Source organism: Centropristis striata, chromosome 6 (assembly GCF_030273125.1).
Source record: "Centropristis striata isolate RG_2023a ecotype Rhode Island chromosome 6, C.striata_1.0, whole genome shotgun sequence".
Lineage (NCBI taxonomy): Eukaryota > Metazoa > Chordata > Actinopteri > Perciformes > Serranidae > Centropristis > Centropristis striata.
The window spans coordinates 6,849,185-6,872,810 of record NC_081522.1 but is presented as its reverse complement, the minus strand read 5'-3'; the positions used below and the strand labels follow the sequence as shown (position 1 = coordinate 6,872,810).

Sequence of the window (23,626 nt, the reverse complement as noted above, 5' to 3'; positions counted from 1 at the left end):
GAGGCCTGAACCACTCAGGCTCGACTCACACATCTCCATCTGTGACCAGATCAATTTGCTGTCGTCTGGTCTCCAGCCTTCTCCAAGCAACAAAACAAAACAACAACAAAAAATCAACGCAAAAGGAAAATACGAGAGAAAGTGATAGAGACAACACAACAAAAAGCTCTGCACCAGCCATGTTGAAGAAAAGAAAAAGGACCACCCATCAGCCAGACGAAGGGGCAATTTGGGGGATGTGGAAGGTTACCATAGCAACAAAGGAATGAGACAAGAAAATAAAGGTCTAAAATAAACCCATAATTCCTTTAGCTAAACCCAAATTGCAGGAATTGGCTGTTCCAAAGCCAATCTCGTTCAAAAGCCGCAGCAAATTTAACCTATCACACAAGTAAGAGACAAAATGAAATTCTCATTCTGTTTGATTCCAGGCATTTATTTCTTGATCAGTAAGATAAAAAAAAAAAAAAAAAAGCACAGGGGCGAGACATCAAGCACAAGCGCGGTTTACATTGACTCATCCACTCTTTCAATAATTCAGCCTCGGCTCCAAGATGCATGAGTAAGTCGAGCACTGTACATCAGGTCTCCAGGTGGCCCGGCGAGCCTGTGCTCCGCTTCAAGAGAGCAGTGTGAGGTCCAGGCCTCCTCAGAGACTCGTCTGAAAGGCCGGTCAATGAGAGGACTCTGTGACTGGGGCTCTCCTGGGACCCAGAGAGAGCACACTGCACTTAAGGCACACAGCATCAGCTTTAAATATGGCTTGAGACGTGGTGTGCATAGTTCAGAGTAAATGAGGGCTGTTCACAGTTCCTGCAGCTGTAGTAAAAGTGATTATAGCTGTAGTAAGAATATACAAAGCATTTTCAGATATTATATAATATATACTGTAATACATCCTGTAGCATTTTCAAGTTTCTTAAAGGAATATGCTTATTCACTTTCTTGTCAAGTATTATGTGAGAAGATGGATACCACTCTACTATAACTCTACTATAAGTCTACTATATGAAGCTATAGTTGGCTGCAGCTTAGCTTAGCATAACAATGGAGGAAACAACTCTGCCCTTCAAAGGCATGATATAGCAACTAACATATTTTATACTAAATTATGGTATATAAATGTATAATTTCTGTGAAAACAGCTTTTTAAATTTGCAGTAACTTCAGAACTAACTTTCACAAGACAGTTTAAAGAAGGAGGTGGAATCAACTCAAAACTAGCTTGTGCAATCGTCACAGCTAGTTTTTCGCCAAAGCTAAAACTTAATGTAGACTTGTGTTAATTAGGCTACATTGAAATCTAACATTTAAATGTATTAAATGGTAATTTATATATGCTATGGACAATTATCAAAAAATGTTTATTTTCTAAATAATTCAGTTAAAATGGAAAAGAAAGCTGAAAACATTTTTGGACGCCTTTCCTCTCTTTCATTCTGTGAAGACAATATAAAGTCAAAAATGTGGATCACCACATAGGGTTTATTAAGTATACTGTATGTTTAATTGCAAAGATTTTTAAGGAATTAAAAAATCTGCCTTTAAAAGCCTCAAATAAAGGTACCACAACCTTTCTATCTTGTTTCTCTGACAAAGCCAGTAGCAGTTTCTCCGTCAGTGTTGCCAACTCATTTCCAATGAAAGCAGCTAGCACTAGCTAAAAAAGAATCTGCAAAAAGCAGTCTGCATGTAAATGAATTATAAAATATATTTCTCTGTAATTTTTTGCTAGTTGATGTTAAGAAACAAAGTTTCTAAGATGGTTTGCAATCTAGCAAAAAGGTAATCAAGTTTGAAACACTGTTCCCCGTTTCCAGTCTTTATGCTAAGCTAAGCTAACCTGCTGCTGGCTATAACGTTAGCTTAATATTTAGCTACAAATCATGAGCACGGTTATAAATCTTCTCCCTTAACCTTTGGGCAAGAAAGCAAATAAGTGTATTTCCTGAAACTATTCTTTTAATATTAACATACACTTTATTTAATATAATATATAACAGCATTTTCAACTTCCTTAAAAATTCTGGAGAGTCATCAGTTTAACACACAGATCCAGTTTTAACATTCTGCCCTCATCCATTTTTCCTGTGACGGCTGAGTATTCAAATGCAGGCTAAAGGTCGCAGGGTTTCCATTTAACATTCGAGGAAGGAATAAATAAATACTGACATTTGGGGAAGATTAAATACTAACATTCAGAGCCTTTTCAGGCTACTCCCCATGGGTCTTTTTAAGTCCCACATAATGATGACTTTCAGTCCCAGTTGGTCTCCTCCAGTGTCCAGACTGTAAGGCATATCAGTGCAGGCACAGGGCAGTGTTCAGAAGTAATATCAGGGGGGTGAAACTGGAAAAGTTCACTCAGAGTTTTTGTAGTTGGTGAACAGGTTGTAGAGGACTCTGAGGGTGGACTTGAGGTTCAGGTTGACAACATCTGGGAGACAAAACGGAAACAGCAGCGATCATTAGAGTTCGGGAAGAAGTTTCGGGAAGAAAAAGACCTTTGACATGCACAGAAATTCATTTTATGCAAGAGAAATTGGTTCCTTGGAACACTGAAGCGAGAAATAAATGAGCTGTGCTGCCATAAAATCATATTTACAATGCAAAAGAGCTTCTCCTGTGATTGCTGTTGGACTACTTTCCTAAAGGTTATTTGTAATTTGGAAAACCAAAAGGAGCTTAAAATAACTCATCATAGATCATATGATGTATCACTTCTTACCAGGAGAGATTCAAAGGCACAAATATACTTTCTGTTCTCCTCATCACTAACACGATTCACTACATAGGTACTTAGATGCTTATTGCAATTTCTCATCACAACTAGGTCTTTGTTAAGTGATTCAAGCCAGACACCATTTTGCTGCAGCAGTGCTAAATTGCATCACCATTTAAACCAGGGTGTCTTAAGCTTAAGCATTTCCCTGTTAGCCTGGGTGACACTGCTGATAACATTAACAGCTACTTAAGTTGATAATGAACCTGCAGATGTGCACAAGCCTTTGCAAACTATATGCTAATCAGAGCACATAAAGTGTTTTAGGAGTGCAGTTGGAAGATAATAGGAGTATGAAGATAATAGAGATAATGCCCAATTATTGCCAAATCTCTGAGTGTTTTGGTGGAAAAAAATATGTCATTTTTGGCTTCGTCAAGAAGATGTTTGAAGAAGAAACCAATTTGCATAAAAACAGCATGGAGGGAAAAAAAATGCTGTTATTGATTTAAGATTCAAATATTTATAATCAAAACCACAGTTCTGCAGTATAATTTCCATCTCTGAGGACTGTGCATGGTGCTTTTATAATAAAATAGAGAGAAAAAAACAGGAAAATGTAAAGCGAAATTTAGGCCAAAGTAAATAATAAAAACAGAGAGCAAAAGCAAAAGTATATACAATGTATTATGTAGCAGGATATAAGTAAGTGATTAAAAACTGGAATATGGAGAAATATGGGACAAGAATGTAGAGCAAAACGGGAATATTTAAAGTAGCTCTGACAATTATGTAACTTCATACAAGATAGAGCCATTTTTTGTCTTTTTTAAGAGGGGTTGGGGTGGATTTAGGGTTAATAGCAGGTCACCAGTAGATGGCACAGATAAGTGTTGTACATCATCTGAAAGCTGGGCACCAGAAGATTAATTTTAAATGCAAGTCTTTTGGTTGGGCGCCTATTCCAATGTTGAACATTTTGAGTGGACAATGGCTTAGAACATTATCATGGGAATATATTTTTGCAATTCCCATGTTCAATTATGTCTCATAAGTTTTTCAAAAGCAATTTTTGTGGTTAATACGGTCCATTACACAGTTTTCACCACTTTTTTTTCTCCACTCGGGAATTAATAAAAAATTGTTAAAAATCCCTCCAGAATATCGCATTAAGACACCAAGACCATAGAAAAATCTATTTCTTTTTCAGCAACAATTGCATTTTTCAGATGGCTGGCGAGCACACTTTCATGAGGCTTTTATTTTCCAACAGGTCATTTTTTACAGTGAGGTTAAGTTTTAAAAAATGCTCCCACTACAATTAAATGGAGACTACAGGGACTAACCATGAATAACTCATGAATAAAATTTGGCTCATTGAATACTCGAGAGTCTCAGCTTTCCAGTCATACCCATTCTTTGCAATTCCAAGACTGATTAGGGACCCAATATGCAGAAATATTCAAATACAGAAGGTTGAAATAACACATTTGTACTGCAGGAGAAAAACTGCATTGTTTTCCCCCCAAACTGCAGGCTAGTATGGCATAGCATAAATGTATTTCTAATAAATAATAAAATGCGAGTTTCTGTGAAAAAAAAATACTCATCACAAGGGCAACTACTATGTGAAGCAGGTAAATCATGTTGATTCTTTAAGTCTTTATAGTCTCTTAGAGCTGATTTATTTAAAGGCGTAGCTTAGGGCAGAATGAACTCAGCACTATCCATCCAGAGTTTAAGGGTAAAGCAAAGTCTCCATCTACTGGACAACCATTAATATGACTGCTAATGCAGGACATCGACCATTAAATGCCCTTATTTAAAAGGGGTCTCCCTGTGCAAGGGACTCATAATCTCAGTTAGCCTCCATAAAATCCCCTCCGGGAAATTGTCTTTTAATCTGATCCTGTAAAAATGTAATGTGTCTATTAAATACCTTCTGGTCTGGCTTTGGGTTTCTTCAGGCCTCCGTCTTGCATTAGCTCAAAGGCAAACGCCACGTTGTGGACCTGAGGGGGCACGACATGGAAACATAATGTAAAGATAAGTTGTTAAAAAACTTCCTATTTCACCATTCATTTCAGGGTGTAGTCACCTTCTGTTCAAAGCTCTCAGGGGTGAGGAAGAAGTTGTACAGTGGGACAAAGTAGTCTTCTAGCAGCCCCATCAGCAAAATCAGGTACACGCCATCAGCAAACTGGACACACAGGCATAAAATATTTATATTATTATGATATTAAAAGTGCATGAGTAAATCAGATTGCAATATATGTACACTACCGGTCAAAAGTTTTAGAACACCCCAATTTTTCCAGTTTTTTATTGAAATTCAAGCAGTTCAAGTCAAATGAACAGCTTGAAAGGGTACAAAGGTAAGTGGTGAACTGCCAGAGGTAAATAAAAAAAGGTAAGCTTAACCAAAACTGAAAAATAATGTACATTTCAGAATTATACAAGTAGGCCTTTTTTCAGGGAACAAGAAATGGGTTAACAACTTAACTCTATGGAGTCTTGGGCTATTTTGACAATTTTTTAATTCTTTTCATGTCTTTGTAAGTCATTTTGTGTCTTTTTTTAGTCATTTTGTGTCTTTAGGTGTCTTTTTTGTCATTTTGTGTCTTTTTTTTGGTCATTTTGTGTCTTTTTTTAGTCCTTTAGTCCAACATAAAACGTGATTTTGAATCTTTTTTTTACTTTCAAAACACTATCATGCTCAATAAAGAATTTTAAATGTTGCAAATGTGCATTCATTTCAGAGTACACTGAGACATTAAACTGCATCATTTTCAATTAAATTCTGGAAAAGTTGGTGTGTTCTAAAACTTTTGACCAGTAGTGTATCTGAAAAATGTGACTGTGCATGAAAATAGAGGGAATATGAGAGGATGAAAATACATTATATAACACAAACTGATCATAATAATCTAATATCTCACCTGAGATTCCAGCTCAGTAACTTCCAGGTTCAGCTTGTTCAGGTGTTTGTTCACAAAGGTGATGAGAGACTGGCAAGAGGATCAACAAATACAGAATTATTATACCTTTATCATCGTTGTTATTACTATACTTTCTATTATTATGCAAAGGAAAAGTCTTTAATACCGTTTTCACCACATTGAGCTTGTCAGGTGCGTGATCCAACAAAGTGTCAAACGCATCCCTCTCTGTTGTAAAAAAAAGAAAAAAAAAAAAAAAGAATTAAAAGGTTATGATACTTAAAGGAACAGTTTGACATTCTGGGAAATGTCAAAGGTGTCAAAAAGATAGGAAGATCGATAGTCACTCTCCTACCTGTCCGATATATACAAATCTACAGCCAGCAGATGGCGAGTTTGGCTTTAAGGTTTGACAGGAAACTGGAGGAAACAGCTACCCTGCTCTGTCCAAAGGTAAAATAATCCACACACCAGCAACTCTAAAGATCACCTATTAACACTCAATATCAATCAGTTTGTTTTGTTCATACAAAAAATAAGTGTAAAAACCACAAGTTGTGGTTTTATGGAGGGTTATGTGATGCTTTTTCTACAAAGAGATGCAAAATGACCACGAAGAAACCCAAGAATAAGTTTAACAAGAGGTATGTAAAGACTACAAACAGCTGCAAAGCAACAACAACAACAACAACAACAAAAAGGGGAACAAGCATCACAGAGTCTGTGTCCTACTCCATGTGGGAAAGACTTTTGCTGTCTGTGCCCAGGAGCCAACTGTCTCATAATCGGTTTCCCTGTTTCTTGTCTTTATGCTAATGTAAACTGTCTACTGGTTGTAGATTAGAGTGGTATTGATCTTCTTATCTAATTCTCAGCAAGAATGTAAGCACCACATTCCTCAAAATGCTGAACAATTCCTTTTAGCAGATAAATACATGAAAAAAGACAAGATTCATTTCCATAATACTGTAACATGATATGAGTCTGGGACTCACCAAATCTTCCCATCATCATTCTGAAAAACAAAAAGCCCCACAACAAACATGATTAATACTTTGCATTACAGTATTGATATAAAAAATATAAGTTAGTATGTAAGTGTCAGTATCAGGTCTTACTCTGTGGTGCTCGTCAGCTCCTTTGTCACCAGAGCAGTCTGTAGGATGCCCTCTCGTTTCTGCTCAAACAAAATCAAAACGCTTCAGTTACCAAATGAAGAATACGGGAATTGTTCGTAAACATTACCAAAAATTACATGTATAGACTAGATTAGAATATAAATTAAAAAAATTAGGCATAAACTGACACCATGATGTGTTGGCCTCATTATATTATTATTATTAGGGCCCGAGCAGGCAACGACCTGTGAGGTCCCTATTGTATTTCGAATGATTATTTATTTTTATTTTTTTAATTATTTTTTTTCTTCTTCCCAAATGATTGCATTTTTCACTGCCTGAACATACCCCAAAACTCATGAAACTTTAAATATAAGTCACACATGGTGAAAAATGTTATAATCTATTGTCATCCTGAATTTTCACCACTAGTTTTTATTATTATTATTATTATTATTATTATTATTATTATTATTATTATTATTTTGCAATTGTTATGGTTTCTTGGGTTGTTTGAGATAACATTTATTCAATTTCTAAGATGACATTGTGATTTTATAAACACATTTTTGCTCATTTTAGGTATATTCTGCCTTATCTTTTATGGTTTTTGTCTGCATCTCACTTCTATCACTGCCTGTGTTGAAAAAAAAAATCTTAATCTCAGTGAGGGTTAAATAAAAGTCAAATTAAATGAATACAGATAACTACACACCTCCAGTATCCATCCAGGCAGCACTGCACATAATGATAATAATGAAAGCCAACCCTGTGTGAGCTTGATGAGCCACTTTACCTTGACGACCACCACCTGCACAGAAACATGCTCAGGCAGTCTGATAGGGGCCTGGAAGTGCATCGCCAGAGCCACCAGCAGATAGACAATAGCCACCAGGTTCTTTGAATGGATCGCTGGAACAGTAATCATAAGACAGACAACCGTCAGCTCTTTGCACACTGCAAGCAAACATAATGATGCAAGCAATTTTCTAAAGATGAAAGGTAACAGTCACTGCTTTTTTTTTTTTTTTCAAGAGATAAAAGAAGAATGAGAAAGCTGCAAATGAACACTTAATGAAGCATGAAATAATGCAACTGTGTGGGCTCCGGTGGGAAATCCTGATATTTGTAGAGCTCCTGAACACTCTGCACAGGATTAAAATACGTTCTATTTGTTATGCAAATGAAGAGATTATGTGTTAAAGAGGCACTCCACTTATTTTACACATAAAGTTAAAACCTGTATATTGCACAAATACTTGCTAAGAAAAAGGTGCTTCCTTTCTTATCTCCTTTAGCACAGAGTAAACTGGACCATTCTTTACAAAGGGAAAGATAATGCAAGTGATCAACATTTTGCCTTCTATCTTGCATAAATGTAACAATAACTTTCATACAAAAAGTGAATGTGATCAGTAATTCTCAAAGTGACAACCATTTCATTTCACTTTTGTAACTTCCTTTAAATTAATTTCCCACCTTGGTAATGAAGTAATACCATCACCAGATTGTCCAGTAAGAACACGTAGGGTGAAGTATCAAATATGTGCTTTTAGTAGTCCATTTTAGACATTTTTGAAATAACATCTGTCATATTATTATTATTATTATGTAGCCCAGTGTAAATGTCAGCCTTTTTGCACCGCAGTTGTCTTTTATTAAGTCGTAATGAATGTCCTTTGCATCTATCATGACCTCAAGAGAAAAAATGGGAAAAGTGGTGAGGAAAAGAATGCAGGACATAGGACATAATTTAATATCTTCTTGGATGACCTCTTCTGAATGTGACAAAATAACCCTAATGGTGGAGAGTTATAACTTCAGGGTTATCTTGGTTTGAGACTGGAATCTTGAACAGAAATCCTGCGTTACAAAGTAGAGATGTAGAGTTTGTAGTTTGAATGTAGGAGATGGAAAAAGATAAAAAATTAAATATGTAAATGTTGCATTATTTTGCACACATGCATTATGAGTAGCAGTATTTTTTTAAGTGATTGGCAGATATTAGGGACTAAAAGTCAAGAAATCTCAATCTTTTAAAAAAAAATCTATCTTTCGTGAGATCCCTGACTGTATGAAAATGCAACATTCAGGAGTTTAAGCAGCAAATGGCTGAAGTTGCTGTAAAACTCACAGTCCACACTCCACTCGATGGTCCAGCCGTGAGGTCTCAGCAACTCGTTGACGGCCTCCAAAACCGTCTGAAGCTTCTGCTTCTGGCCGATCTCTGACTGGGTCACCTCTGCCACGTTCAGCTTCCTGCCTGACAACTTCTCTGTAACAACAGGAGAGATAAGATATAAAAACTTTCCATACACAAAACCGTTAGTAATTCTTTTACAGTTTCATGCAGTAGTATTGTGATTTACTGAACAGGGATACTGTATTAAGTGTGCAATGTCTGACTTAGGAGGCTTAAAAAAAATAGAGGAACTAAAACACAGAATTAAAAAAGGGAAGGAATACAATTTAGGTCAACTGGTGAAAAAGAATCCTTTACATAAAAGACAAAAGTTGCAGAAGTGTTTAAAACCAAAAAATACCCAACAGAATACTCTTTTTTTTTTTTTTGCACATCTGTAGCAGTGTGTGTTTTATTCGTTGAAAAACAAGGACATGATGATCTTGAAAATGTACGAGTGTGGCGGCTGCAGACAATAAAGACTCTCTGCTCTAAGCAAAAGTAAGAAAGAGGATTTAGGAAGCTTATCTCAAGTGCGTGGGATCAAAAATATAAAAAAAGCAACCAGCAACACCCTTTAAAAAATGGAAATCTAAAACGAGCACTGATGCAAGAAAAGACTGGGACCAAAGAAGTAGCAGAAGTGGTAAAGCAGTGCGAAAAACTAAAAAGGGATTAAACAGAAATAAAGAAATCACACATCACTTTACAAAAAATGTTTCCTACTGTGTGTTTTAGTTGTTGTTCACGACACTTCTGTAACATATAACCAAGTGTTGGCCCGGCTTTGTATTAGCTGGATTTTTCCTAATTTAATTTGCAAGTTCTTAATGTTTTATTCCTGCACACGTCTGACATTTTGTCAGGCTGCAATAATTAGCTGATGTTTTTTTTTTCTTTTTCAGAGGACAATAAGCGGGAGCAAAGAAGAAGATGATGACAGTGGGAGTGTGGAGAAAAAAAGAGAATTCTCTTTGAAAACAGAAAACCATCATTTAAAAAACTACATACAGCAAAAACATATTTCATGTATGAAATGCAAAAGATAAATCTGTAAAAATGACACAAAGGAACAGAGTTCTGTTAACTACATGTGTGACATAAACACTAAAAACCATCAATAACTGCAAGTGGTATAGTGTAAATTTAGTGTTTATTATTTTTACTGTTGCAGTGACATTTTACATGAATATAACAGGCACTTTTGTCTAAAATAGATGCTTTTGTCAAACCAGAGTAAGTAAACAGAGTATCAAGAGAAGTGATCCTATTTCTCACTTCTCTTGATACTCTGTTTACTTACTCTGGTTTGACAAAAGCATCTATTTTAGACAAAAGTGCCTGTTATATTCATGTAAAATGTCACTGCAACAGTAAAAATAATAAACACAAAATTTACACTATACCATTTGCAGAAAAATTGATAGGATTTTTGTTTTTGTGATGAGTTGGGGAGAATTAAAGGTTTAGTAGTTGTTAGCATGTAGTGTCTACAGTAGGTGGATTCTGTAAATGTTTTCAGCCTGCTGTAACAAATAACAGACACAAGGGGGAGGCCCCTGATACAACAGACAGAAGACACAAGTTTTACAGCAGCCCAGGAAACACATGTAAATAAATGGACATTGGACAGATTTATAATATCTGCACTTAATATGCTACAATATGCTACAAAACTAAATAAATGCTTTGAGTTTTTTTCAGAGCATGGTCTTCAAGGCAAAATATTCACTAATTCACCAATTCCCTACCCCAAATTATGCTTTGTCTAATGCACAGCTAAACATGTGCACAGAGAAGTAAAATCATAGTGAATAAAGTTTTTAATTATTGCTCACTCTCAGCACTAACTTTATTGAAAATACAGTGTTTTGGTCATCTGTCAAGCATCAAACTCACAATATGAAACAAAACATCTCTATACCAGGGCCACACACTGCAAATAAAAGTGTAAATTGCTGTTAAAAAAATGTCTTTCCTTATTGCTCTGATTTAAATACACTGTAATAAATTATTCGGTAGTCATTTCATTTACTTAATATATTTGATAAAATGTATTAAATATAAATGCGTCCTTGATTTTGAGGCAGTTGTTTAAGTAACTTTAATATAAAAATGTTTGAGATAGAATCTACTTATTTTGATCACATTAAATATAATCTCTATGTGTCTGTAATTCTAAATCAAGAGCATTTTGAATGAATCCAACACAATAGAATTAGTCCGTTTTTAATTGACAGGCACTTCCTGTTAAGTTGTTATTAACTCAACTTGTACTGTAGTTAGATTGAATTAATAATATTGCATGCAATCCGTTGCCTCAATTTTATTGAGTAGCTATTGTTTATCTTTTCTTACAGTGTATGTTGATGTTGGTACATGGCTAATTGAAAGCCTATAGGAGCGATTTGAATAAAGATGTTGTGAGAGTTTTGATGCCAAAGCAACCGATTTCTCACCAAATAACTTCTGCAGCACTTGTCCATCATAACAGTCCTCCTCCAGGTCTTTCACAATAATCCTGTCTTCCTCCAACTCACTGTTGATCCAGTCAATCAGGACCTGCACACAATCACAATACAATAAAACCCACAGTCAGACTCATCTTATGTACCGTTTTCTTCATGTTATCATTATGATTATGCTGAAGAGATGTGATGCTTGTGCTAAAGATATGACCCCAAAATACCTTCAGGAGATCTTTAAATTTAAGATTTTCCCGCGATGTTGGGTCCAACATGATCCTCTCAGCATTTTCCTCTGGTGAAGAAAATAATGTGAGAGGAATAAAGACACTCAGTGTACCCTCTTTGGATACCAACATGGTCTCACAGAAATCCGTGAAATAGCCACGGATTTCGCTTAACTCAAAATCCGTGGAATAGCCACGGAATCGCTCAAATTTCTGTGAAACTGACACGGATTTCGCTACAATGCAAGTTAATGACAGTCATGTCCCGTGGCTATTCCAACATACAAAGTGATTATGTACATTCAGTGAATATTTAGAAAATAAAACATATATTTCTTGCTAGAAATGTGATCAAAATCCATTTTTATGCAGAAACAAAGTCAAAATATTAACTTTTTCACTAAAAATGAGAGAACTGTTTTGTTCTGACCGCCGGAACCTTGAAAGTCACGTGACTTGGAACAAACCAATAGGAAAAAATATCAATGGGATGGCCACGGGATATGACTGTCTTTAACTTGCATTGTAGCGAAATCCGTGTCAGTTTCACGGAAATTTGAGCGATTCCGTGGCTATTCCACGGATTTTGAGTTAAGCGAAATCCGTGGCTATTTCACGGATTTCTGTGAGACCAGGTTCTTGGATACATACAGATATATGTTTGGTCTCACATAAATACAAATCTACAGAAACATTAACATGCTTTCAATGCTCTTATCAGCCTAACATCAACAGTGATCACATTGTGACTGAGAGCGAAGGTGTCTCCACTCCACCCACTTTCATTTCCTGCTCCTGCACTGTCAAAGTCCCCATTACTCAACATGTGTCAACGTATTCATATCCTCCAAGACCTCAGTAACCTCTGACCGTAGGAGGCAACAGTCTTAAAAAGTTAAAAATATTGGAAATGCAACTGCAAAAACACTGCAACCTCCACTCATAGAATACACATTTTACAAGCAATAACAGTGTTTTAACATAAAAGATGGCGTTTCAATAGAAAATAAGATGTCCTTTACATGTGCATGTGTGTGTTTATGTATATTTATACCCAGCAGTGTGTCCTCTGGATGGATGTCTGTCCCTGCGGGAAGCATGGGAGCGTTGATGGCATTCTTCCCCTCCTCATGGAGATCACTCACTGTTAAGACAAGAACACACACGATCACTATTTTTAAAAAAACAGACGCAACAAATGCGATAAAACAAATGAACAGAAAAATACTTTGTTGGGAGCAAGGTTATTATAGTTAAGGAAAACTAACGAAATAATGAAAACTAGAATTGAAAAAATGTTTTCGTTAACTGAAATAAAAATAAAAACTAGAGTTTTTACAAAAACGATAACTAACTGAAACTGTATTGTGTGGTTACAAAACCAACTAAAACTAACTAAAATTATAGTGAAAATGTCCTTAGTTTACGTTTTTGTCAACTTTTTTCATTCATAATTCAGTGTTTCTATTTGAACATACAACACATGGTAAATATGTTTACTGAGACTTGGATGTCTACACTCGAACCAAAATTCAAAACACCCATAACTGTAAGAGTTAATAACCTTATTGGGGATAAGATACAGTAGATAAACAAAAGGAAATAAAGGCAAAATGTATTATGGCCTCTTTGAATCTCGCACCACACAACGTATAGCCCATTACAAAAAAACTAAAACTAACACTAAAACTAATAAAAACTTAACTAAAACTAAGCATTTTCAAAAACTAAAAACTAAACTAAAACTAGAAAACTCACTCTAAAAACTAACTAAAACTAACTGAATTTGAAAACAAAAATTCACAACGAAATTAAAACTAAAACTAATGAAAAATCAAAAATTATTATAACCTTGGTTGGGAGTACTGCTCATAAGTAACTGGAAGGATTATTTGAAGCAAAATGTGTCTGGAACGAACATGTATTGTGTTTTTACTGTGAGTATAGAGACAGGGAGTGACTGGGACAGAAAAGACAACAAAGAGAAAGCTTGTCAGAGTGGCTGGTAACAGTATTAGTGCACAATCACCACAAATTGTCCTTGTGGGGAAAATGTGGTGTCAATTTGTGGGACCTGCTCCTCCGATGCAGACATTACTTCAACTCCTTCACCACAACTTTTCACATTTAGTGTCAGTAACAGTCAGAGCTTGACAAAATGACATTTATAGAAGGTTTCACTGAATCTGTTCCCACTTGTACCAGAATTGAAATGGGGAAGTCCACTGATTTTACTCATCAAAGTCTTTTTAAAGGCATGCGTGAGAAAAAAGTGGCCTTTTATGGCTATAGGGAACTGTGTGAAATTCGATAACTTGCCTTGAGTGATGTCACTTGAGTCAGAAGACTACAAGTTTGACAAAAAATCTGAAGGAGTGGAGTTAGAAGACAAGTGAGTTTGCCACACCTCTGTAGCCTGCAACTCATCTCTGAAACATTTAATGCTACTAGCATCAGCACGAGTCTCTGGTCAAACTGTTTGTATGCCAAGTTGCATTGTGGGTAATGTAGGCACCATCAATCAGGTTTAATCCTTGTTTTCAATGTTCTATAAGTGCAGTATTAATTCAGCATGGTACTTACATAAATCTATTTTTAAACACACTGATAATTATCTTTTTATATATATATATATATATATATACCAGAGTACTGTTATCATTATTTTTTTGTCAATATCATGATTATTTTCACTTAATTTCAATGTATAATTTATTTGTTGAACAGAAATAGTTTATTATTATTATTATCATCATCATCATCATCATCATCATTTTAGTTTCAAAAAGCAAACTTATTTATTTTTTCTACTTTTTATTTTATTGTATTTTGCCTTTTAACCTTTCCATCTTATACTTAGTATTCCAAACAGGACAACTCAAATACTAATAATTCTTTGCAACTCTTAGTTAGCCCAGTCATTTATGCTTAACACTTAATTAGATAGACTCATTTAATTGCCAATTTATCATTATGAAATAAATGAATACATGCCAACCATTCACTTCTCATAATGCACCATGTTATGCTGATAGGACATTCTGCAAGTAGTTGCAGAAACAGTCAGTGAGAAATGTTTATCCAGAGATTCTGAGCTGTCACACATGTGTCACTTCCTAAATTTTTCTCCACCCATGAGAGGCTCTTTCCTTCCCACGACAGATTGCATTTTAGGGCAGCAGAGTCCAACAACGTCTGATTCTAAAATCAAGTAATTTAATCTTGGCACTTAAAAGTACATTTAATTTAGTAATTATTCCAGTGTAAAAATGCTCAAAACATAGTTAGAAAGAGAATCTAATCTAAAAACTGGGAACATACGAGCTGATCAAAGGTGACAAGAAATAGAAGACATAAACACTTTGAGTCAGGCAACAAATAAAATCGATTTCCACTGAGATGCTTTCACTTCAGACTGGAGAGACACTCGAGGGATTTAAAGGCTCTCTTCCTCTAATGGCCACACTGCTTTTATCATCCTGCATTTCAATTAGTACAGTCTTCAACAGGCACGACCACAATCAATGGCCCCAAATCTGTCATTTCATTGACTTTGCTATTTATAAAGTCTATAAAGCGAGTTGGACCAGTGGTTGCACTTTGAGCTCTTTTTCAAATTAAAAGCATGTAAAATAGAGCCATTGAATGAAAATATAATCAAAGAAGAAGAAGAGATGAATGTTTATTGCTACAATCTGCTCCAAATCTCAACTTCAAGACGTTTAGAAAGAGAGGATATACAGAATTACCCCGGGAGGAGGGGTCCCCATAGATTTCCTATCTGATTCAGCCCTCTCTCAAGAGCTGAATATCACTACAGATCAGCAGTTTGCTTGGTAATTACAGAGAAAGCTTGCTGCATTTCATCATAATTGTGCTGCCTCCTCCCTCCCTGTCCATCCGACTGCATTGCTGCTGCTGGCACTTCACACACTCAAGTAAAATGTGGGAGAAAATGGCTCATTTACTACGGAAGATTTATGCAGAATGATCTATGGGAATAAAACTACTCTCACAGCAACCTTCACAAAGGCACACAGTCAATCCCATAGTGTTAAAAACACACTTTACAGTGACTACTTACATCTTGATGACCTCTTACAACCTACCAATACACACATAGCTGGATATTAACCCACAGTTAACCCACAGTTGCACTAAGGTAACAGGTCCTTCTTCCCCATTTCCACTTCCAAGTTCCTCAAAGCCCAAAATCAAAACCAGATTTACCTTGTTTCTTCCTCTTGGTCCCACACAGCAGCCCCGCCATGTCCCCGCTATAAACCTCTGGATTGCCTACGATGGCAGCGAGCGAAGGTAGAAAATGTAGGAGTGTATGTATATGTGTGTGTGTGAGGGAATCGTAGTCGGTGGGACTGAGCAGTGGCAGGGGCGTCATCACGTGTTTATTTCTGTCACAACCCTCCACCCCACGTCTGCGGTCCAGTTACAGGAGACGCTGAGGGGTGTGCGTGTTGTTTATATGTGTGTGTGTGTGTGTGTGTGTGGGACAGGAAGGACCACACTGGACAGAAAAGAAGAGAAACCTCTGGGCTGGGGACACAGGACAGACTTCACTGACCTAAAACAGGTATAGTCTTGACTGTATATCCTTTAATTTGAATCTCCATATAAATGCATGCAGATTGAAAAAATGAAGTGGGCTCAGGTTTTTGCTGTCCTAACTGACTGTTTAAATTGCTGTCTAGCAATTTTACAGCAATATAAGACAATAGTCTTGTTTCCGTGAATAGCTGAGCATGTGAATGGAGCCTTTAATATGTTTAACTGCAGCGGATAATCAATCAGACGGCTGCTGTATTCCTGTTAACAGAATTACACTAATTCAATACGAATCAAAGCCTGCAGTTAAGAAAATGTATCTGATGCCAGTTTCATTGCATGGATTTATGTAATAAGCTCTTTTTAAACCATAATGGGACAAAACAACAACAACAGCATATGGTCAGATTTGTTTTTGCTTCACAGATAAAATTTGTAGTGAGTATAATCAATCTGCATCAGAAACGACAGCGTAAAGCAGATTGAAATCGACCTCATCTTGTTTGGTTCCACTGCTCCCGAGGGGGGGCAGTTCACTGTGGCACAGGGGGGGAGATATAAATAATGTAGCAGTATGGAGAAGACAGGCAGGACCTTAAATATAGCTCTGGTTATTTACACCAACACAGGCACCAGTGAGTAACAGCAGCCAGGAGATGACAGAGTCACTGAGTTTGTTCCTCAGGGGGCCTTCAGCAGGTATTAACTCTTTAACTTGTTATACAGAATATCTACTTATTATTATAGCTTAGGTTCTTTTTTGACTATGTGGAAGTTTTCTTTTTATTGTAACTTTACTACTACTACTCTACTACTTTTGTGTGTTTTTTCGCTCAAAATCAATGATCAAAAGATGTGAATGTAAAGTATGTGAAATGGATTGTATAAAGAACATCATATAAAAATAAACGTTTGTGGGAAAATGGGCAAATCTAAAATTAATAAAAGATATACATAAATAAGGTGAAAATCAAAAGGAAAAATACATAAATAGGGGAATTAATACAAAGGTAAATAAATAAAGGACATTTTAAAAAGTAATATTCACTTTTGGCACATCTTATCAATGAATTAATGCCTTCACTTAAAAAAATCAATAATAACAAATATATATGATACATTTAATTAGATATTAATTAATGTATTTTATTGTATTTTATTTTATTATTTATTTTGCATTTTGCAGCTTCTGTCCTCCATAAAAAGATCAAGGGGATTTTGTATGTAACATTGGTGTTTGAGAGTTTAGAAAAAAAGACATATATGCTAAAATTTTGTTTTAACTTATAAATACACAAAACGCTGTTGTTATATTTAGTTTTTATGAATTATAAGTGAGATATGTAAAACATTAAACACAATGAAACATTTCATAGTTGAAAAATAAACATTAAAGATTTTTTTATTCTGTGCTGCAAAAGGCTTATATCAGCTCTAATATAAATAAAAGTGACTTGACAGTTCAGTTGCATAATTTCTTGAAAAAGCAATTATGGTTCTGTCCTTTTTTAGAGTAACTCTATTCATACTTGTTTAAAATATGAGTAGAACTCTTTGATAATGGCTGCTAAAATAATACAACAACTGTCAAATTAATATAATTTACCAGCAATTTGGATGTTTATATTATTTGGACAATATCCACATGAAGATGCTTCATTTTTAAACCAAGAGTATGAAAATAAAGAGCAAAAAGCCAGAAGGCAACAGTGTAAAAAAATATATATAGTGTACCGAATAATGTTGGTTTAATTTGCACCATTTTTGAAGCATGTATGCATTTCTCATTTAACTCTTTTTGGTCAAATAATTCCAAAAATAAGTATTTAAAGTAAGTAATAAAAGTTTAACAGCAACAATAAACAGATGACTTACAGTTATTGTCAGCATCCATCCTAAAACATGCACGTATATTAGTTAATATTTTGTATTTCAAGAGTATAAATACTCTTCACCCTGAGATAATACAGCGAGGAAATGAACTGGAATTCATCCTCTCTGTCCTTATAAAGAAAAAACATGTTTTTTTTTATCGTCACCAAACTATCACTGTCCCAGAGCTGCCTGTTGCTGCTGACAAAGGGAGTCGAGCCTTGTCAGAGAAACGCAGACTTCCTTTCAGTTTATCAGGATGTACAGACAGAGCCATGAACATGCAGGAATCTGGGCTGTGTAATGAAAAGTTCTGTTAAGTCTGTCCAACAGCCTTAAGCAACACTTTCCATCTGATATGATACAAAAAGAAGAAGAGACGGGTTTAATAGTGAACTAAAATGTGGTTGTGTGGTTGCTAAGGAGTGTCAACATGACTTAAGAAAAAACCATGAGTCCCCTTACTTACAGGCACAATCCCATTGAGCTATTAATGATTATTCAGCAAATGTGAAGCAACTTTTCCAGTGGCAACTCGTCTCTCTTGGGTGTTCCTCTTAAAGAACATAAAGCACCACACCCAATATAACAGAAACCACAACAACAGCAGCAGCAGCAGCAGCAGCAGCATGTGAGGCCACGAGCTCCTGTATGCTCCATTACCACACTCTGCTGCATACCATACTCCTGTTATAGACCAATGTATTATTATAACATCACAGAGATCTTACCTTTAAAATAACCTGTTCATCAGCTGTGCTTTAATCCACTTTGACCACACAGGGGCACTGCACCCTCAGACACTGCCACTGAGGGATTCCCTTCTGTGCACACTGCACTATTTATTACCTAAGCACTGACTTATAACCACACTGCAAAAAAAGGAATAGTTTGGTGAACTCAAAATTTCAAGGCAACAAACTTCAATAAAATTTTAAGTTGGACAATTAAACTAAATATTTTAAGTTTTGTTTTTGAGTTTGCTCAACTCTGAATTCAGATTTTTGTCAAATCAACTGTAAGTTGTACTAACTTATAATTTTAAATTGTAATAACTTTTAATCCTTACTTCTGCAATGTGCTGAATTGGCTCGATTGTAACGCCGCTATGAAATGTCAGCTAATGTTGCAACTACAATTTTGAGTTAGCATTGATACGCTAATAGCTACTCTTGTAGCTGTAACCTTATACAGTCTATGGCTGTAACAAGCAGCGCCGCTAGCGTCAGTTAGCCGCTAGAATCAGTTAGCCGCTAGCATCAGTTAGCCGCTAGCTTTTGCTAATGACAGAATTTCACCGCTTTCCCGCATTTCACAACAAAGAAATAAGAATTAGCAGAACTATTGTCCCTTGTTGTGAACCCCAACTTAAAGATACAAGTAACAACAACTCACAAACTTGTTTTTGAGCAGACAACTGGCTTCCTTTGTTGTGCTAACTTACATTATTGCCCTAAATGTCAGTAATTTATATTTCGAAGTTTTACCAACTTAAATCACTGTTTTAGCCCAAAAAATATAAGTTGGCTTTCTTGCAGTGCATATGTTGAACCACTGGGGGGCTTTATGGGTTAGTTTGAGTTTATTTAATAAAGTAACAGTCACATTTATATGTCGTGTCATGAATATTCCCTATCCCCAATTTATTTTCATCATAGATTCGATAGACAATTATTTTTTTCATTCATTGTTTTGTCTACAAAACCAAAAACACTTTTAAGAAAATGCCTATCACAAACCCCAGTGCTGGAATGTAACTAAGTACATTTACTCAAGTACTGTACCCATTTTCAATTTTGAGGTACTACTCAGCAGCAGTTACATTCTTCATAACCAGCTATAACTTTTAAGAACATTTAAAAGCGACATTATTAATATTACTAATTCAGTGATATAGCACTGTATAAGGGTCCCATACATTTTGTAGTTATTACTAAACATATTCTCATTTTTGGACAGTTTGGTCAAGAGAAAAAACGCAATTTTAAGACGTCACTTGGGGCTCTGGCAGCAGTGGAAGGAGTTCTGTTTACTTATAATAGAGTATTTTACAGTACATTTCTATTTTAACGTAAGTAAAATACCTTCATAGTCCATCCACCACTGCTGAAGCCCAAAGTGATGTCCTCAAATTTTTCGTTTTGTTCAACAGCCAAACTATAGTGGTGACAAATAAATGCAGCAAATTTTTTTTTGTTTAAAAAAGAAATATATATATAATACACTGATACACTGCTTTTTCCTGTTGAGTGCACAACTAATACTTTTACCTGTCAGTGAATTGGTGTTTATTGGTTTGAAGACAGATATATTCTCACAACTAAACAATCAATTAACACGTCACAACTCTCGGGGTCATGAGAGTTTTGGGAAAAACTGGCCAATGTGAGTTCTGTACGAGTTATATCAACCAGCATTAAATTTATATGATGGTTTCAGAGAAGCTTTAGGCACAAGCTTCAACTGGAAGATAATTACTCTCATTTCCTCATTAAAACCAAATCCACCTCCCACTTATCATCTAATTAACTCACAGAGCTGAGCTGTCTGCAGGTTTCTTTGTTTAACCGCTTAAGCTGCAACAAGAATCACCTTATTCCACTCTTGCGGGACAGAACTATTATGTATATTAGGGCTGAGACTCACTATTATTCCATTATGAATAAACGTTTCTGTTCAACATTGAGTCTATCAAATAAAAGTATAGAAATAGACCCACAGATGATGGTGAAAAACCGCTTCTTTTGTACAACAAACCGTCTAAAAGACAAATAAACACAAGAAATTGCATAAAGTGGTAAAACAACAAGTCCACATATTTGAGATGTCATTTTTTCTTCATAAACTGACTCTGAAAAAGAATATATTATCAAAATCAGCCAGTCAACTAATCAGTTAATTGCCTAATTGTTTCAACTCTTATTAATATCATATATCATCTTGTTGCAGCTATACACTTGATGTATTTTGCATCTTTTCATGATACACATTTCTCCCCCCAAAAATACTCCCGACATATTTGGCTTTAACAATATTTGGCTGCAAAAATAACCAGACCGACCAGATTAAAAGTTAAATTAAAAGTATTCAAACTGTGGAAACAAGAGTGGGAGCCCATGAGGTTTTTTTTATAAGATGAGATGTGTGGAATTTAGTGCTGCGGCTAAACAATTAATATGTCTCTGTCCTCCTGCTGGTGGACCTCCTTTAATGGAGATTACAAACACATGCCTGTGAACACACACACACACACACACACACACACACACACAGTAAAGACAGACAGACACACACTGAGGCGTTAAACCTTGCAGCTGTCTGTTTTGCCACACTGTCTGTCCTGTGGGAGGGCAGAAATAGTTTGGCTAACATTTGGAAAAGTAGGACAATAAATTGGAGAGTGCTTTGATATCTACAATACAATGAGAGCAGGATGTATTCACACACTTTTATCTTCATAACCTTGCATTCCTGTCACCACTACTGTGACTGTATGATCTATTTATGTTCATTGCCTCATGTGAAATGCCTGCTGAGTGGCTAAGAGGGCTTTGTCTTTCCTCTCATTCACTTATAGAAGTATAAAAACTACACCAGGGCTCAAAATGTGTTGATGTTTAACCTATAATTAAATGACACATTAATCACGAGGATGCAAATGCAGCATTGAGCCAAAAATAGATAGTATACCAAAGAAAGATAAAACCATAAAGTCAAGAGAAACACTATAAATGTGTATAAATCATGGGTGCAGTGCATGATTAAAGTGCCAGTGATGTCCCAGAGGAGAATACTTTAATAGCCCATCATGTGATTGCAGCACCATGGACAGAAAACCCAACAAGAAAAACAAATTGAGGCCTTTTATAATATTAGATTATCAAGAATAGAAAAAAAAAACATGACCTACCTTCTTTAGACTTTTTCTTCCGCACCAGGGTTCCTCCTAATTTCCCGAGGAAAGATTCGTCCTTTTTCATTTTTACAGACTGCGGGGTCGCAGATGTGTTCGCAGTCCCAGACATCTTTCTGTATGAGGCGTTTGTGTACTCTCTCTTGCGTCTGTTGATAATAATGTCACTCCTCCCCGTGATGCATTCAAGGCACCCGGTGTGTACGATCCAATCACAGCGAAAAGATGCGAAAGAGATTCAGAGGCAGACGGCAGGCTGAAGGAAGAAGAGCCGGTCAGGCATCAACACAAATGACTCACATGTGAGTAAAAGCTTCATCTGCTTACTGGCGGTTCATCCCACAGCGCCTCCTAGCGGCAGGGTGACGAATTTACAACTCTTAACCCAAGCAAACATAATGATTTTTTTTGTGTGTGTGTGTATTTATTAGGGACCGAGCACTAACGGTGCAAGGACCCTATTGTAATTGGTCCGTCTATTATTATTATTATTCCGGAATTAAACATTTTTTTTATTTTTTTTTTTAGGCCTTTATCATATTCAAAAACTCACCAATTTTGGAATATACATATATCTCTACTGAAATTTACATATTCTAGTGGTCGTGGGAATGGGCGTGGCAAAATGACTCAACAGCGCCCCCTTGAAAGTCAAGAAAATTCAGCCCCTCGCACAGGAATGTCGTAGAGACATGAAATTTGGTACATACATGTATCATGGCAAGATGCACCAAAAAGTCTCAAGAACCCATACCGTAAAATGAACAGGAAGTCGGCCATCTTGGATCGAAAATGGCGTTTCCTGCTGTTTTTGCCCATTTCCATGCCGCATACTTTAATTTTTATTGTTTTCATAACAGAAAAATATATACAACGGAGTTTTTGACATTAGACAAACAAAATAAGGGTATAACATAAATGGCACAGCTACAGAATAACACCAATTCAGTTTTTAGACATTAAATCAAGAAAAGGTTGCCATATTTTAAAAAAGATATCCTCTTTAGTAGATATGATGTACCTGATTTTCTCCAAGTGTAATACATTTCCCAGCTCTCTCAACCACATTTCAAACATAGGAGCCCTTTCAGATTTCCAAAACTGTAGAAATAACTTTCTGGCTATCAACGTTGAAAGGGAGATAGCCTTAGCTTCATAACTACTTTTTACACTATCTGGATTAGCCACTCCAAACAACACGGTGAATGGGTCTGGGTTACATGGATGATTAAGGGCCTTGGTGAAGAACTCAAACAAGGATGACCAGAATGGTTGTAGCTCATGACACGACAATAATGATTTTATTTAATGTTAAATATGACAATAAATAAATATTTCATCATCATCTAGTGGAGGGAAACTAATCTTAATTACGCTTTTGGAGCTTTTCAAGGGATAAATTTGGCATGAATTGCAGTTGAAAATCCTCCAAAAGCTTGTAAAATCTTGGAATTATTGTCATAAATAAAACTAGCAGTACTACACATACATAATGACATTATACGTCATTTTAAAAAATTAAAAAAGCTTTTCACTACAAATTATCATGGTCAAAATGATTCACAATAACAACATTGCTTTACCTACATTTTCGGAGGGAGAAAAAAACAAGAAAAATGTATCTT

At 35.8% G+C, this 23,626-nt stretch overlaps 1 protein-coding gene across 1 annotated transcript; it reads right to left on the bottom strand.

Moving 5' to 3' along the window:
• Positions 1-662: 662 nt before the first annotated feature.
• parvb (parvin, beta) lies at positions 663-22,287 on the bottom strand. The gene is made up of 13 exons (XM_059336086.1): positions 21,999-22,287; positions 12,708-12,797; positions 11,651-11,721; positions 11,421-11,523; positions 8,914-9,054; positions 7,576-7,691; positions 6,780-6,838; positions 6,657-6,676; positions 5,828-5,889; positions 5,662-5,730; positions 4,821-4,922; positions 4,662-4,734; positions 663-2,437 (listed from the first exon to the last, which is right to left on the bottom strand). The coding sequence occupies exons 1-13, from the start codon at positions 22,111-22,113 to the stop codon at positions 2,361-2,363; spliced, it is 1,098 nt and encodes a 365-aa protein (XP_059192069.1). The 5' UTR covers positions 22,114-22,287; the 3' UTR covers positions 663-2,360.
• Positions 22,288-23,626: the final 1,339 nt, after the last annotated feature.

Coding starts and splice junctions, on each gene's coding strand:
- parvb (XM_059336086.1), bottom strand. CDS start 22,113: ATGTCTGGGACTGCGAACACATCTGCGACCCCGCAGTCTGTAAAAATG. Junction 6,839..7,575: donor TGCAGGTGGTGGTCGTCAAG/GTAAAGTGGCTC, acceptor TTGTTTGAGCAG/AAACGAGAGGGCATCCTACA. Junction 4,735..4,820: donor CTGAGAGCTTTGAACAGAAG/GTGACTACACCC, acceptor GTGCCCCCTCAG/GTCCACAACGTGGCGTTTGC.